Below are 15,447 nucleotides of genomic sequence, written 5' to 3'. Positions count from 1 at the left end.
CATATTCTAGTTACTGGGCAGGAGTAGTAACCAGATTAAATCGGGTACGTTTTTTATCCAGCGTGTCAATACTGCCCCCTAGCCCTAACAGGTTAAAGTAATGATGGACTGCCATTTCTCTTTGCTTATTTGAGCTGTTCTTGCCATAATATGGACTTGGTCTTTTACCAAATAGGGCTATCTTCTGTATACCACCCCTACCTTGTCACAACACAACTGACTGTCTCAAACGCATTAAGAAGGAAAGAAATTCCACAAATGAACTTTTAACAAGGAACACCTGTTAATTGAAATGCGTCCAGGTGACTACCTCATGAAGCTGGCTGAGAGAATGCCAAGTGTGTGCAAAGCTGTCATCAAGGCAAAGGGTGGCTACTTTAAAGAATCTCAAATATAAAATACATTTTGATTTGTTTAACACTTTTTTGGTTACTATATGATTCCATATGTGTTTTTTAATAGTTTTGATGTAGAAAATAGTAAAAATAAAAATAAACTCTAATGAGTAGCTGTGTCCAAACTTTTGACTGGTACTGTATGTAGATGAGATATTTTCTTCCATCCTAGCCAAATTTATATCAAGGTGTTTTGGTACTTCCCTTATGCACAATGCTTTTCCATGTGCTAACTTTTACTATACCACAGGTCAGTAGTCTACCGGTCTTTCTATCCTGCCCTCTATCCACCATTCATAGTGACAGTAGTGGTAGGTGGATCATTTGTCTAGACCTGCAATAGGCTAACTAGCAATCTTTCCACACATAAAAGCATTCAATGCTGCATCAATTTTCAAAATGAATCCATAAGAACAAACAAGATTAGCTGATAGGCAGTGGAGAGGCCAGGTGTGTAACTGCGCATGAAAGAACAATGAAAACATGAAACACGCAGCTCAAAAAGCTCCCCTATTGATATTGTTTAGGGACAATGCAATTATCCTACCTAGACTAGCCTACAACAACACAATGAAATGAATAATTGCATAATTATTTTCAAAATTCTACTCTAGGCTGCAGTGACAATGTAATTTGAATAACGGCGCAAAAGCACCATATCTAACCCGATATATGAGTGGTACTGCCATGCCTCTGTTGTGTTTGAGTAGCAGTAGCCAACTCGTTTTTAATGTGTTCATGTTTAAATCTCACTAACAACTTTTCCATCCAACCATTTAATATGGATGAATTACCTGTGGCATGAAAAAAGTCACGACCGGGCTGCCAGTACAATTTTATAAATGCCGACAGACAATTTGTTCGTTCAACATAGTGGAATCTTTTTGTGAGGTAAAATTAACTAGAAACACAAGCATTTCGCTACACCTGCAATAACATCTGCTAAAAATGTGTATGTGACAAATAACATTTTGAAATGAATTATGTGAGATATGGTGGTGGAAACGCGTTTATGTGCACACATTGATATAATAACCATAATTTTGAAGTAAAATTGGAGTCGCATGATGATATGGTGTGTGGTCCTCCAGTGTATTAGGCTACAGATTAAATAAATTATGACAAGCGTCATCAACTATTTTGATGTGGGGCGCCGTCCTCAAACAATCGCATGGCATGCTTTCGCTGTAAAGCCTACTGTAAATCGGACAGTGCACTTAGATTAACAAGAATTTAAGCTTTCTACCGATGAAAGACACTTGTATGTATCTAAATGTTTAATATCCATAATTTTTATGATTATTTATTTGAATTGTGCGCCCTCCAGTTTCACCGGAAGTTGTCCCGCTAGCGGGACGCCTAGCCTTAAAAATGGCTATCACAACATTCTGCAGCAATACGCAGTCCCACTAAGCGCAAACCAGATGGGACTATCATTTGTTTTTCAACAGGACAATGACTCAACACACCTCCAGGCTGTGTAAGGGCTATTTGACCAAGAAGGAGAGTGATGGAGTGCTGCATCAGATGACCTGGCCTCCACAATCACCCGACCTCAACCCAATTAAGATGTTTTGGGATAAGTTGGGACACAGAGTGAAGGAAAAGCAGCCAATAAGTGCTCAGCATATGTGGGAACTCCTTCAAGATACATACACACAGATTCATACAAATGCATACCTTCCTCAGGGATGAGCAGGATGACCAGACTACGTGACCTCGTACATTAAGAACAGAGAACAAGCACACACACATGAACGCACATGCACAAACACACACAGATACAGGGCCAGCACCAGAACGAATCATTTGGACGGGCATTTGGTTTCCATTAGGGGGCACGTTCTTTTCACGGGACCTCCTGTGTGCCCGCGCTTGCTCCAGCACTAACACACCTTGATACAGCTAATTAATGTCAAATCTGCTCCTGCTACACCCCCTAGTGGACATCCGGTGTCTCCTTGACCTGCAGCCATTCCCCCAGTTCTCTCCCTCTCCCTCTTCTTCTCTCTCTGTGTGTGTGATTGTGTGGTTGGAGACAGGTGTGCTGGAGTCAGAGCAGTTCTCCACCAGCTGCAACCCGTTCCATAATCAAGACCTCTGCAAATACTCAGTCCTGCCACTTCCACTCTGCCAGATTGTAATCTCCATTCAGTCATTCATGCTTCTAGCTATTTGTTGTTATTTAAGATCCTGTATCCTGCTGTGCCTATTTCCTTCCCTGACGCTGTTTCTCCTCTCACTGCAGCTTTGCCGCTCTGACTCTGGTTCCTGTCTCCTGTTCCACATCTCACCACCCTGCTACCCTGTTCTGGATTCAACTCATCATCACTCCCTTGGATTCCCCTCCGGACCTGTTTACCCTATCCCAACCCAGTTCACTCCAACCTACACCAGTGCCATGATTACTGTATATATGTGATAACCTTTGTGCATTGCAAGCATACAATGATGGAAAAGTACTGGGTAAATGGAGATGTACTGCTTTAGTTCTCAGGCTGAGAATTGTGTGCACCTGCTGATAGTCACGCAGGCTCAAGGCCGAGATAGTAGAGTGAGAAACCACAGTCTAGACATGTTTTTCTCATCTTAGATACTTTGTATCTAATCCAATGCAACAATGTTAAGGTATGATTGACGGTAGGTTGTCCACACCCACTAGTATAAGGAGCGTTGTCTCCTGTTTCGCCACACAGATCTTTACTATAGACTACTGAGGTACTCTGTATGTGAATCTCTGTCTGAAATTGCAGTGTTATATACATTGAAAGTGTTATATGTGCATGGTGTCCCTCGGAAACATTAACTTGCTTGACCATGCTGTAGGTCTGTTTGTTACATGCAGTATGCTTTGTGGACTTCACCGGACAGAGGTTGCTCTCTGGTTTTGTGATGAACAATGGTGTGGTTGAAGTTATTCTGCCATTGCGTCTTCTTGTCTCGGCCTCTTCTTGTCATTGCATCTCAGTGCTAGAGGCGTCACTACAGACCCTGGTTCGATTCCAGGCTGTATCACAACCTGCCGTGATTGGGAGTCCCATAGGGCAGCGCACAATTGGCCCAGCGTCGTCCGGGTTTGGCCGGGTTAGGCCGTCATTGTAAATAACAAGTTCTTAACTGTCTTGTCTAGTTAAAAAAAATTATACAAATATATCACAGTTATAAGGCATATGAACTAACAGGTTATTGAGCAAACAATGCATTTATCACAAAACATAGGTTGTAATATGGCTTTTTCTTCTGGCTTCCCCAGTGATTTTACCCACTCACAGCTACTGCCTGTACCAGCTGCTTAGTGGCATGGACCTGAGAGAGCCATGTGGCCCTCTTTGACCCATGCCTGCTGCCAGCTGTGAGTCACACACCTGTGCATGTGCACGCACACATGCACGCACACATAAACACACACACAGCTTTCTCATGGGCCAGCTGGTTGACTGTCTATCAGTGAAGTATGTATATTGTAACCATCCTCATATGGTCTCTCTCTATGGATAGGGCACTATGAGGAGAAACTCTTACCTTCATAATGAAAAAAACCCTCTTCAAATTTGAGATGCCTTTTTTCAGCAGCAATGGGTCGTGTATTGGCAGTGGTGTAAAGTACTTAAGTACAAATATTTTAAAGCACTACTTAAGTAGTTTTTGGGGGAATCTGTGCTTTACTTTACTATTTATATTTTTGCCAACTTTTACTTATACTTCACTACATTCCTAAAGAAAATAATGTGCTTTTTACTACATACATTTTCCCTGACACCCAAAAGTACTCGTTACATTTTGACAGGAAAATGGTCCAATTCACACACTTATCAAGAGAACATCCCTGGTCATCCCTACTGTCTCTGATCTGGCGGACTCACTAAACACAAATGCATTGTTTATAAATGATGTCTACGTGTTGGAGTGTGCCCCTAGTATCTGGCAAAAAAAAAGAAAAAAAAATTGTGCTGTCTGGTTTGCTTAATAGAAGGGATTTGAAATGATTTATACTTTACTTTTAATTTTGATACTTAAGTACATTTTAGCAATTCCGTTAACTTTTGATACTTAAGTATATTTAAAACCAAATACTTTCAGACTTTTACTCAAGTATTATTTTACTGGGTGACTCACTTTTACTTGAGTCCTTTTCTATTAAGGTATCTTTACTTTTACTCAAGTATGAAATAGAATACCTCCACCACTGTTAATTGGTCAAAGAACCCTACACCCCCTTACTACAGGGATATCCGCGCAACAGTCTGCATGCATTGCTCTGTTAAGCCACCGGATGGCGCTGTCACCAATTGGCCAAAGATTTTTCTAACTGAACCAAGATAGACCAAAGCCTGTCGTTTGAAATGGTAACAAAGCAGCCATAGTGGGCAGAACAAGCAAGGAGGTGAGAAGAGCCAACCACGAGCTAGCGAGATCCGATTCCCGCGTTCTAGCAAACATTTGCATATTTCCGTTGGGGAACGCCTACTCTGTGAAGTGCGTCGTGTGCAATAACTCGTTGTTCTATCTATGCATAGGGCAGCCCTCCAACACAGTCGAGCAGACTGATTACTGTGTTTTCAGCCCTTTCCAGCGACAAATTCAGCTAATTTTCAAGCTGCCTTTGGGGAGTTTTGACACCGAGGATTTCTATGGTTTTGACAGCATTTAGGGCCTTTTCCATTATATTCTGCCACACACGAGAGAGGGAGAAGCTGTCTGCGCAACAGAAGTCACAGACACAGGGAACACACAGGCAGATAAACACAGAGAGGGGGTGTGCGGCGGGAGAGGGGGCGAAACGCGAATCTGGGCACCGTAGTTGTTGCCTCAGCAAGACAAATTGTTGCTCTTGGAGTCGTCGCGGCAATAGCAAAACGTCACCTAGCGACAAATCAAAGAGCCAATAGCGATTCTCAGTGAAAACTAGTTAGCAACACTGGCTGTAGGCAGCTCTGGGGCTGTGTAATCCTCTTCCTTATTGATCAGTCTAACGGAGCGACGCTCTCCTCAGGGGACAGGCTTGATGGGGAGGATGCAATCACGGGCTAGCCTATGAGGAAGGAGGAGAAAGTACAGTACAGTACAAACTAGTTCATTTAACAAAGTTTTTCATTTCATGCAATGATGGAATGGTGTTTAAAGGCTTGTTTTGGTATGGCCCTTGTCTTGCTCAGAATATCATATTTCCTATGGAAATGGAGATTAATGGGGAAAGAATTGGGTTTCCATTGTGATACCCAAAATGATACCAGAGTACTACTGGGACTGCATTACAAGGTCAGTGGCCAGTTATCAAAACTATCTTCACTTCAGGGAGACACAGAACTAGTATATCTCTCAATGCATGTAGGCCTATACATGACCCCGAGCCACTCGATCTACGTGTTTGTGTGTGTGCATGTGTGTAAGAGCATTAATGTGTCTCTGTGTGAATTATGAATCCTGTCACCAGTGGGACTGTAATGGAATAAGGTGAATTTCAGAGCAGCAATTGTGAAACATCTCCTTTAGGCTGTATGGCATGTTGAATGCACAAGCTGTCTGTTTAAACTACTAGCACACAGCTCAGACACCCATGCATACCCCCACAAGACATGACACCAGAGGATACTTCACAATCCCCAAGTCCAGAACAGACTATGGGAGGTGCACAGCACTACATACAGCCATGACTACATGGAACTCTATTCCACATCAAGTAACACATGCAGTAAAATCAGATTTAAAAATCAGATACAAATAGACCTTATGGGGACTGTTTAGAGACACACACACACAGACATGCATACACACACACACGATAACATACGTATTATACACACACGTACACATGGATTTTGTGTTGTAGATATGTGGTAGTAGAGTAGTGGCCTGAGGGCACACACTTAATGTGTTGTGAAATCTGTTGTGAAATGTATTGTATTTCTTTTTTCCTTTTTTTATGGTATAGAAGTGCCTTGATTTTTCTGGGCCCCGGGAAGAGTAGCTCCTGCCTTGGCAGTAACTAATGGAGGTCTATAATAAATACAAATATAGTGCAGCGAGTTTTACATGATTCTTACTGACATGTGTCATGTTTGATGTCCTCCTCTGCGTCTGTCTGTCTGTCTGTCTGTCTGTCTGTCTGTCTGTCTGTCTGTCTGTCTGTCTGTCTGTCTGTCTGTCTGTCTGTCTGTCTGTCTGTCTGTCTGTCTGTCTGTCTGTCTGTCTGTCTCTTTAATCGTGTGTGACCTCAGCGGTTCTCATCTCCACTTAATTTAAATTGCTGATGACTGGTTACCACTATGGTTTTCTCCACCGCTTGCTAACACCCACAAAATGTAGAACCAAGAACAAGGCAGCGTCTCTATCAGAAATCAGTGTGTTGTGAATGTATGTATTACCTCAGACATTTTTTTTGTAGGAGGAGAATGAAAACCCTATTTATCCAGATACATCTCTCTCTCTCTCTCTCCCTGAGATCTGCCTGCCTGCCTGCCAGTCTGCCTGAGACCCTGCCTGCCATATATACTCTTCTTTCTTTCCAAAACATGTCTGGGAGGTCACTGGTGTCTATGTCATGGAGAACACACATGCTTGCACGCTAGGCAGAAGAGGCATTAGGCACTATGACAGAGTCAATTCACACACAACCTAGGGTTGTATTATCTAAGCCTAGCTCTTCTGCCTATGGTAAACAGAAATCACCAAATGGTTTTGTCTGACATGATCCTACCACATTCGGAGAGGGGCTTCTTTTCAGCTCACCAAAACATTTACAATACTGTATTTATTTTATGAACTCTTATAACAATATCTCCATGAGATCTTATATGACTCATGTCCTGAGAGTGTGTTGTCTTTTTGAAAACTGGTAGATGTTATTTCTGTATGTTCGGTTATTCCACATCTTTCTGTGGCTCCTTGGAGAGCAGCCAGGCAGAGGAAGGAGCAGCACAAGACCCTGCACTTGCCTAATACAGCCACCCTCTCCCCCAAGAAGACAGTTGTCACTTTCCATGAACCTCTTATTTCTATCCCCTCTCATCCCTATCCAACCCCGGGTTTGCTCCTTCCTGCCAAGACCTGATCTACACTGATGGCTCTGTGTAACAACTGTTCTTTTTTTTGAGTGTTTGTCTGTTTATGTTTCCGTCTCCAATCTCCCACCTCTCTCGTACCGTTGTTACTCTTCCCCCCCCCCCCCCACCCCCTCCCACTGCTCCCCACATCTCCTCTTTGTATGACTATCATTTTTTTTAAAGGGCTGTGAAATCAAATCAAATAGCTACTGTATCTCCTTTGGCCCTATTGTAGGAAATGGACTTGTTTCTGTGGCATTGATTTTCTCTCAGCTTTATGGGAAAGTAGTGTTGTGGGGGCGAACCAGAGACCGGCTGGTCGATAGGCCCACAAAGTGGAAGGCAGCCAGGGTATGTTGCTCACTATACAGGATGCAGTGTTTCTGTACTCGCTGATCACGAGATGGAGTTCACTGTTTGTGTACGTATGGGAAGTTGAATTGTCATCAATGGTGGTTTCGTTCAATTGGTATTAAGTAATGAAAGACAAATTATTTTGTTGAAATGTCATATTTGCTTCAGATCTTAATAGTGAGAGAATGTCCTCTGAAATAGGACCTGGTTGTCTGGTACTACACATATACTGCACTGTACTAGGTTGACTTACCCTAATGAAGATCTACTCTCTGTCACATAATGTGCGTTTAATAATCCAGCTATTAGTGTGATATTCTGATCCAATTACAGGCTTCAGAACTGAAAATAAATCTTTCATCATTACTTCAATTTGACCACTATTAGGCCTAATATAACTAATACTGTATGGAGAAAATATTCCTTCATAAATCTTCTCTTCTGGGAATTGAATGAGCGCAAAACCGCCACTTTCCTGTGGTTACAGAAAGGTAACTTAATAAATCAATATGATTTGGCGTGTGAGCATCAGAGCGTCAGACGGATCTATTGATGCTCTGTGTTTTCAAAGCTTATCTATGATTAAACTGAAATGTGAGGGATGGGAGGCATTGATTCTACTTGTTGTTTCGCACAGCAGACCTTTCACATGTTGCTTTAAAGCAGCAGCTGTGTCTCTAGAAGGCACTGTACTTGTCAATGCAGCTGGAGCTTGGGTTTGTAGTTTACCTTGTGGCCAGGAGGTGTCAACATTGTATTTCACCGTGAACTATACAGATGCAGGATCATAATTTGAGACAGTTTGCTACAGGAAAGGGAAACCTAGTCAGATGCACAACTGAATGCATTCAACCGAAATGTGTCTTCCGCATTTAACCCGACCCTCTGAATCAGAGAGGTTCAAGGGGCTGCCTTAATCGACGTCATCGGCGCCCGGGGACCAGTTGTTGTTGGGGGTTAACTGCCTCACTCAAGGGCAGAACGGCTGATTTTTTCACCTTGCCGGATCTGGGTTTCGAACCAGCGACTTATTGGTTACTGGCCCAACACTCTTAACCACTAGGATACCTGCCGCAGCAGGAAAATAATCCTACAGCAACAGGAAATTTGCATTATTATGTGGATTATATTTATTGAAATTTATTTTAGGGGTTGATGCATTTTTCGCAAGGGAAAATCAGGTGAAATTTCAAAGTGGAAATTGTAAACTTCACAAGCCTTTTTAAACCTCAAATACACTACACATTTCAAATGTCCTGCAAAACGTTTTCCTGCAACATGGTGATCAAATTAAGATCATACATCTGTATCTTCCACGTGTTTTTCAATAGCTTTTGGGGGAGTTTCAAAACCATTATAAACTCTGCAAAAAAAGAAACGTCCTCTTACTGTCAACTGCGTTTATTTTCAGCAAACTTAACATGTGTAAATATTTGTATGAATATAACAAGATTCAACAACTGAGACATAAACTGAACAAGTTCCACAGACCTGTGACTAACAGAAATGGAATAATGTGTCCCTGAACAAAGGGGGGGGTCAAAATCAAAAGTAACAGTCAGTATCCACCAGCTGCATTAAGTACAGCAGTGCATCTCCTCCTCATGGACTGCACCAGATTTGCCAGGTCTTGCTGTGAGATGTTACCCCACTCTTCCACCAAGGCACCTGCAAGTTCCCGGACATTTCTGGGGGGAATGGCCCTAGCCCTCACCCTCCGATCCAACAGGTCCCAGACGTGCTCAATGGAATTGAGATTCGGGCTCTTCGCTGGCCATGGCAGAACACTGACATTCCTGTCTTGCAGGAAATTATGCCCAGAACGAGCAGTATGGCTGGTGACATTGTCATGCTGGAGGGTCATGTCAGAATGAGCCTGCAGGAAGGCTACCACATGAGGGAGGAGGATGTCTTCCCTGTAACACACAGCGTTGAGATTGCCTGCAATGACAATAAGCTCAGTCCGATGATGCTGTGACACACCACCCCAGACCATGACGGACCCTCCACCTCCAAATCGATCCCGCTCCAGAGTACAGGCCTCGGTGTAACGCTCATTCCTTCGACGATAAACGCGAATCCGACTGTCCCCCTTGGTGAGACAAAACCGCGACTTGTCAGTGAAGAGCACTTTTTGCCAGTCCTGAGTTTGTGCCCATAGGCGACGCTGTTGCCGGTGATGTCTGGTGAGGACCTGCCTTACAACAGGCCTACAAGCCCTCAGTCCAGCCTCTCTCAGCCTATTGTGGACAGTCTGAGCACTGATGGAGGGATTGTGCGTTCCTGGTGTAACTCGGGCAGTTGTTGTTGCCATCCTGTACCTGTCCCACAGGTGTGATGTTCAGATGTACCGATCCTGTGCAGGTGTTGTTACACATGGTCTGCCACTGCGAGGACGATCAGCTGTCCGTCCTGTCTCCCTGTAGCGCTGTCTTAGGCATCTCACAGTACGGACATTGCAATTTATTGCCCTGGCCACATCTGCAGTCCTCATGCCTCCTTGCAGCATGCCTAAGGCACGTTCATGCAGATGAGCAGGGACCCTGGGCATCTTTCTTTTGGTGTTTTTCAGAGTCAGTAGAAAGGCCTCTTTAGTGTCCTAAGTTTTCATAACTGTGACCTTAATTGTCTGTAAGCTGTTAGTGTCTTAACGACCGTTCCACAGGTGTGTGTTCATTAATTGTTTATGGTTCATTGGACAAGCATGGGAAACAGTGTTTAAACCCTTTATAATGAAGATTTGTGAAGTTATTTGGATTTTTACGAATTATCTTTGAAAGACAGGGTCCTGAAAAAGGGACGTTTCTTTTTTTTCGGAGTTTATGTGTGTGTGTGTGTGTGTGTGTGTGTGTGTGTGTGTGTGTGTGTGTGTGTGTGTGTGTGTGTGTGTGTGTGTGTGTGTGTGTGTGTGTGTGTGTGTGTGTGTGTGTGTGTGTTTGTGTGTGTTAGTGGTCTCTAACCTACAGCTCAGCACCAACTGAATGAACCCACTCGGGGGCAAAATAAATCCTTCCGAGAGATGTTCCTGTGTGTGTGTGTGTGTGTGTGTGTGTGTGTGTGTGTGTGTGTGTGTGTGTGTGTGTGTGTGTGTGTGTGTGTGTGTGTGCCAGATAGTGGCCCAGTTCTGCCCAGCCGACCCAGGAGGCGCCTGTAGGGATAGAAGAATGTGGCAAGTTGCTGTGAAGGGGAAGCCTATGTACCTACGACTAGACACACACACACAGACACACACATAGCCCAGACAGACACAACCTAGACAGAACCTGAGACAGAGACAGAGACAGAGCAGTGTGAGGGACACTAAGTGTGACACACACCAAACTATCTCACAGACAGCAACATTATCCACTACCCTCACCTACTCGCACCACATCAAGGACGTCTTATGCAACGGGAGATGAATAGGGAGACAACAGAGCGGTAGGGGCAAGAAAGATGAATCCTTCTTCGGGTGTACGTACACTCACCATGCTCCCCATGCAACTCACTGGCCTCAACAGGTAGCCTCCTGCATTCACCACCCCCACTGTTTGTGCAGACAGAGCGCAGGGAGGGCTCCGCAAGGCTGCTCTAAATCGGAGTAGCTGATCCCAGACAGAGACTAACCTCCAGACTGACGATGGTTATGAGAGGGGCAGTTGAGTCAGGCTTCCCCCTGCTCGGAGTGGCCGTACTAGGCTTTCTCTGCTGCATGCGAGGGGGTCAGACCCAGGATGACTCGGGCTTTGGGGGGATCCCAGGCACCATGCCTCCCCACCTCATCTTCATCCTGGCGGATGACCAGGGCTATGGGGACGTGGGCTACCATGGCTCGGACATCCACACTCCGGTCCTGGACCAGCTGGCTGGAGAAGGGGTGAAGCTGGAGAACTACTATGTCCAGCCGATCTGCTCACCCTCACGCAGCCAGCTTATGACCGGGCGGTGAGTAATGTACTTTCTGTACTGCACTGGCTTATTAGGCCTATCTAGTATTATCCGGAATGATCTAATTCCTCTCACACTTCTATAACCTTTCTTCTAAATAGAGGAGTGATCTGTCAACACGTTGCATTTGGTTGTGAATAGACATGTACTGTATGTGTTTAGAACAAATGTGTGAAGGTGGTGACGTTGATCCCTGTTAATAAATGGGAGGGATGTCTCACTGGTTCTGGGAATCTTTCCCTTCGTGGTTTGGGAAATTACATAATCTTGGCTTCGCCCTGACCTCCACTCCACTTCCCGTTTCTTCCAGGTACCAGATTCACACGGGCCTCCAGCATTCTATCATCCGGGCACGCCAGCCGCTGTGCCTGCCCCCGGATGCGCCCACCCTGGCTGAGCGGCTGCAGGAAGCGGGCTACAGCACCCACATGGTAGGAAAGTGGCACCTGGGCTTCTGCCGGCCGGGCTGCCTGCCCACGGGCCGCGGCTTCCAGAGCTTCCTGGGCTCCCTGACTGGCAGCGGTGACCACTTCTCCTACCAGAGCTGTGACCAGGCTGAGGCCTGCGGCTTCGACCTGCACGATGGGGAGAGACCAGCCTGGGAGATGAGCGGTAACTACTCCACAACGCTCTACATAGAAAGGTGAGGCCAGGTCTTACACACATCTGGTGATATTTATGAGAAGGAGCTTATCTAGTAGTAAACACTATTGTGCATGTTGGAAACGGAATGAAGAGGTTTTTAGACTGATTTGCATTTGATTAGAATTGTGAATTTCAAAATCTTGGGCTATTTCCAAGGTTTGGACACCACGGAATCTATGTATTTTACATAATGTCTCAGTTATATAAAGATGTAACCCAGACCTGGTTGCTTCCTCTTTCTGTCCAGGGTTAAGAAGATCCTGAGGGCCCATGACCCTCGGAAGCCCCTTTTCCTGTACCTGGCCCTCCAGGCTGTCCACACACCCCTCCAGGCACCAAACCACTTTCTGCAACGCTACAGTGCCCTGGACAACCGCCCGCGACGACACTACGCAGCCATGGTGAGCTGTGTTGACGAGGGTGTGGGGGCGCTGGTGCAGGAGCTGAGGACTCGTGGCCTCTACCAGAACTCTGTCCTGGTCTACTCCTCAGACAACGGGGGCCAGCCCCTCTCTGGGGGCTGCAACTGGCCCCTGCGTGGGGGGAAGGGCACGTACTGGGAGGGGGGAGTACGGGCGGTGGGTTTCGTCCATAGCCCACTCCTGAAGAGGAAAGGAAAGGTGAGCAAGGCGCTGATCCATGTTTCTGACTGGTACCCAACCCTGCTGTCTCTGGCGGGGGCACCGGAGAAGGACCGAGGCCAGCTGGACGGCCACAATGTGTGGGGGGCCATCAGCCAGGGGCTGCCTTGCCCCCGCACTGAGATCCTGTTCAACATCGACCCGGTATCCCGACGGCCTGGGGAGGCAGACTCCAGGACCCTGGCCCTTAACGGCTTTGGCATCTGGGACACGGCATTGCGGGCGGCAATCCGGGCCGGGGACTGGAAGTTGCTGACGGGAAATGTGGGTGATGGGGACTGGGTGCCCCCTCAGACCCTGCCCGGGGGGCCCCATCAGTGGCAGGGCATGGAGAAACGTCGGGATCAGAGGGGGAAGTCTGTGTGGCTTTTCAACATCACCGCTGACCCTTATGAGAGGTCAGACCTAGCCGATGCAAGGCCTGAGGTGGTCAAAATACTGCTGGCCAGGCTGGCCGAGTACAACCAGACGGCCGTGCCGCCCCGAAACCCCCCCGATGACCACATGGCGGACCCCCAGCTCCATGGGGGGGTGTGGACACCGTGGCTGGGTGAGCCAGGCAGCGAGGGGCCAGAGGGCAGCGGGGAGGGAGGGAAAGGGAAGGGGAAGAGTAGTAAAATGAGGCACTGTAAGGTGTGCAAACTGAAAGCCCTCTTTAAGAAGGTGGGCTCCCGGATGCAGAGGTCCTCTCTCTTCTTTTAGTCCACAGAGGGAGGGAAGAAGCACGTGGATGTACAGGCAGGACTGACCGGCCTACATGAGACTGGATCTTAGTCACTGGCTGTCCCCTGGCAGGGTGACTTTGTGCAACTGTGAGATTGATGTTGAGAGTGATGTTTTGATGTCTCATCTGCCCATGAACAGAAGGACACGATCAGAATGACACTCGGACACCCAGAGAGATATTTCTTTCATTTGTTGTTTTGTTATTTGTATGTGGTGATAGAATGGACCTTCTAGGCTACACGCTGCTTATCAAATACTCCCAAACCAACTCTAAACAACACCTCACTGCGTCAAAATTCTAAAGTGGGTACTGGCCAGCATAAGCTAAGCCAGAGATACCGTGGCCGTTGTGCTCTTCAGTGCTGTTACAGTACAGTACACCTAGAACTTAAGCCATGTTCCAGACATATGTAGCTCATACTGTAAGTAAGTGTGATATGCCAGCTGGCAAATCCCAGACTGTGAAATAATGCAGATATAACTGGATCAGGGTGACCAAGGTTTGGACATGCAACAATACAGAAGCCAGATCAGATCAGATGTGAAGCTTGCATCTCTTGACTGTAAGTCATTTGTGTAGAAACGAATGTGTGTGATTATGCATGTACTGGAGATAATGTAGGCTATGTTCAGCAATCCTGCAGCAAACCCACGCACAGCAGTCTGACCGAGTGTGCATCAAGCTGCCTACTACATCCCTGCCTCCTCCTCTCTAGCCAAGTCTCACCCTTCCCTCTTGTCCTCTCTCCCTATCTTTCTCTAATTTCATCAAATTTTCTCTTGCTCTTTGCCTCTTTCCCACAGCAGTAGGAAACCTTTCTTCATCCTCCTCCTCTCTCTTCGTCATCTTCTTCTCGTCTTCTTCCTCCTGAATCTTTCTGATTTCATTCAGAGATCAGGTCAGTTCATAAGTGAAAGGGAGGATGAATATGTTTGTGAGAAATGAGAACTGATGTGCAGAGTTACATAAACAGTAAGGAGGAGGAGAGAAGAAGGAGGAAGGCTCCCTAAGGGGCAGCAAGGCCATTTGAAGCATTCCCTGTCTTATCTGTATTCTCCTCATTTGTGAAGATGAACATGTCATAACATACCAGTAAGTGCCTATGTATAATTTGATGCTAACCAAAATGTGTTCTGCCTTTTGCTGCTTTCCATTTATAAATATTCTTTGACAGAATGTGTGGGCGATTTGTCACTTGTGTTGAGCGTCTGTGTGTATGTGCGTGTGTGTCTGTGTGTGTGTGCACATTCCATGTAGATACATGCATAGTACTATCCTTGCAGCCAAAATACTGAAACTGGAATCTGGGAATGAGATGAGCCACTTAGAGGCCTCGTCAGTCTGTGTCAAAAGGCATATAGCAAGTTATTTCCTGTGTAGTGACACAGTGAGTCCTGCAGGAATGAGGAACCGACAGAACCTATAAATCGCTGAGGTGTCCAGAAGGCCAGCTGGGAGGAAGTGACCTGTAATGAGCTCACAGAGACAATGGCAGATGTTCAGAGTTGGACTTTCTGCCTTCAAATACCTCTAGCGTGTTGAGTGAAGTCGTGTGTAGTACACATGAAGATAGTGTAGATAGTGGATACATACTGTAGTATTAACACACTGAAACACAGTTAAATAGTCACTCATTAAAACTGTGTGATGACAATGAATGGGCAGAAACACATTGACAGTGTCCATTGGTAACTGGGTCATTAGAAGAATCCTAT

General features: G+C 45.8%; 1 protein-coding gene across 1 annotated transcript; it reads left to right on the top strand.

Moving 5' to 3' along the window:
* Positions 1–10,910: 10,910 nt before the first annotated feature.
* LOC106576967 (arylsulfatase I) lies at positions 10,911–14,908 on the top strand. The gene is made up of 3 exons (XM_014154576.2): positions 10,911–11,716; positions 12,030–12,362; positions 12,612–14,908. The coding sequence occupies exons 1-3, from the start codon at positions 11,412–11,414 to the stop codon at positions 13,705–13,707; spliced, it is 1,734 nt and encodes a 577-aa protein (XP_014010051.1). The 5' UTR covers positions 10,911–11,411; the 3' UTR covers positions 13,708–14,908.
* Positions 14,909–15,447: the final 539 nt, after the last annotated feature.

Source organism: Salmo salar, chromosome ssa18, assembly GCF_905237065.1.
Source record: "Salmo salar chromosome ssa18, Ssal_v3.1, whole genome shotgun sequence".
Lineage (NCBI taxonomy): Eukaryota > Metazoa > Chordata > Actinopteri > Salmoniformes > Salmonidae > Salmo > Salmo salar.
This window is presented reverse-complemented; position numbering and strand designations above follow the sequence as displayed.

Bases quoted from the DNA above. Each gene is read 5' to 3' on its own strand.
- LOC106576967 (XM_014154576.2), top strand. From the start codon at position 11,412: ATGGTTATGAGAGGGGCAGTTGAGTCAGGCTTCCCCCTGCTCGGAGTG. The intron at 11,717-12,029 runs GTGAGTAATGTA...CGTTTCTTCCAG, and splicing joins AGCCAGCTTATGACCGGGCG to GTACCAGATTCACACGGGCC. The intron at 12,363-12,611 runs GTGAGGCCAGGT...CTTTCTGTCCAG, and splicing joins ACAACGCTCTACATAGAAAG to GGTTAAGAAGATCCTGAGGG.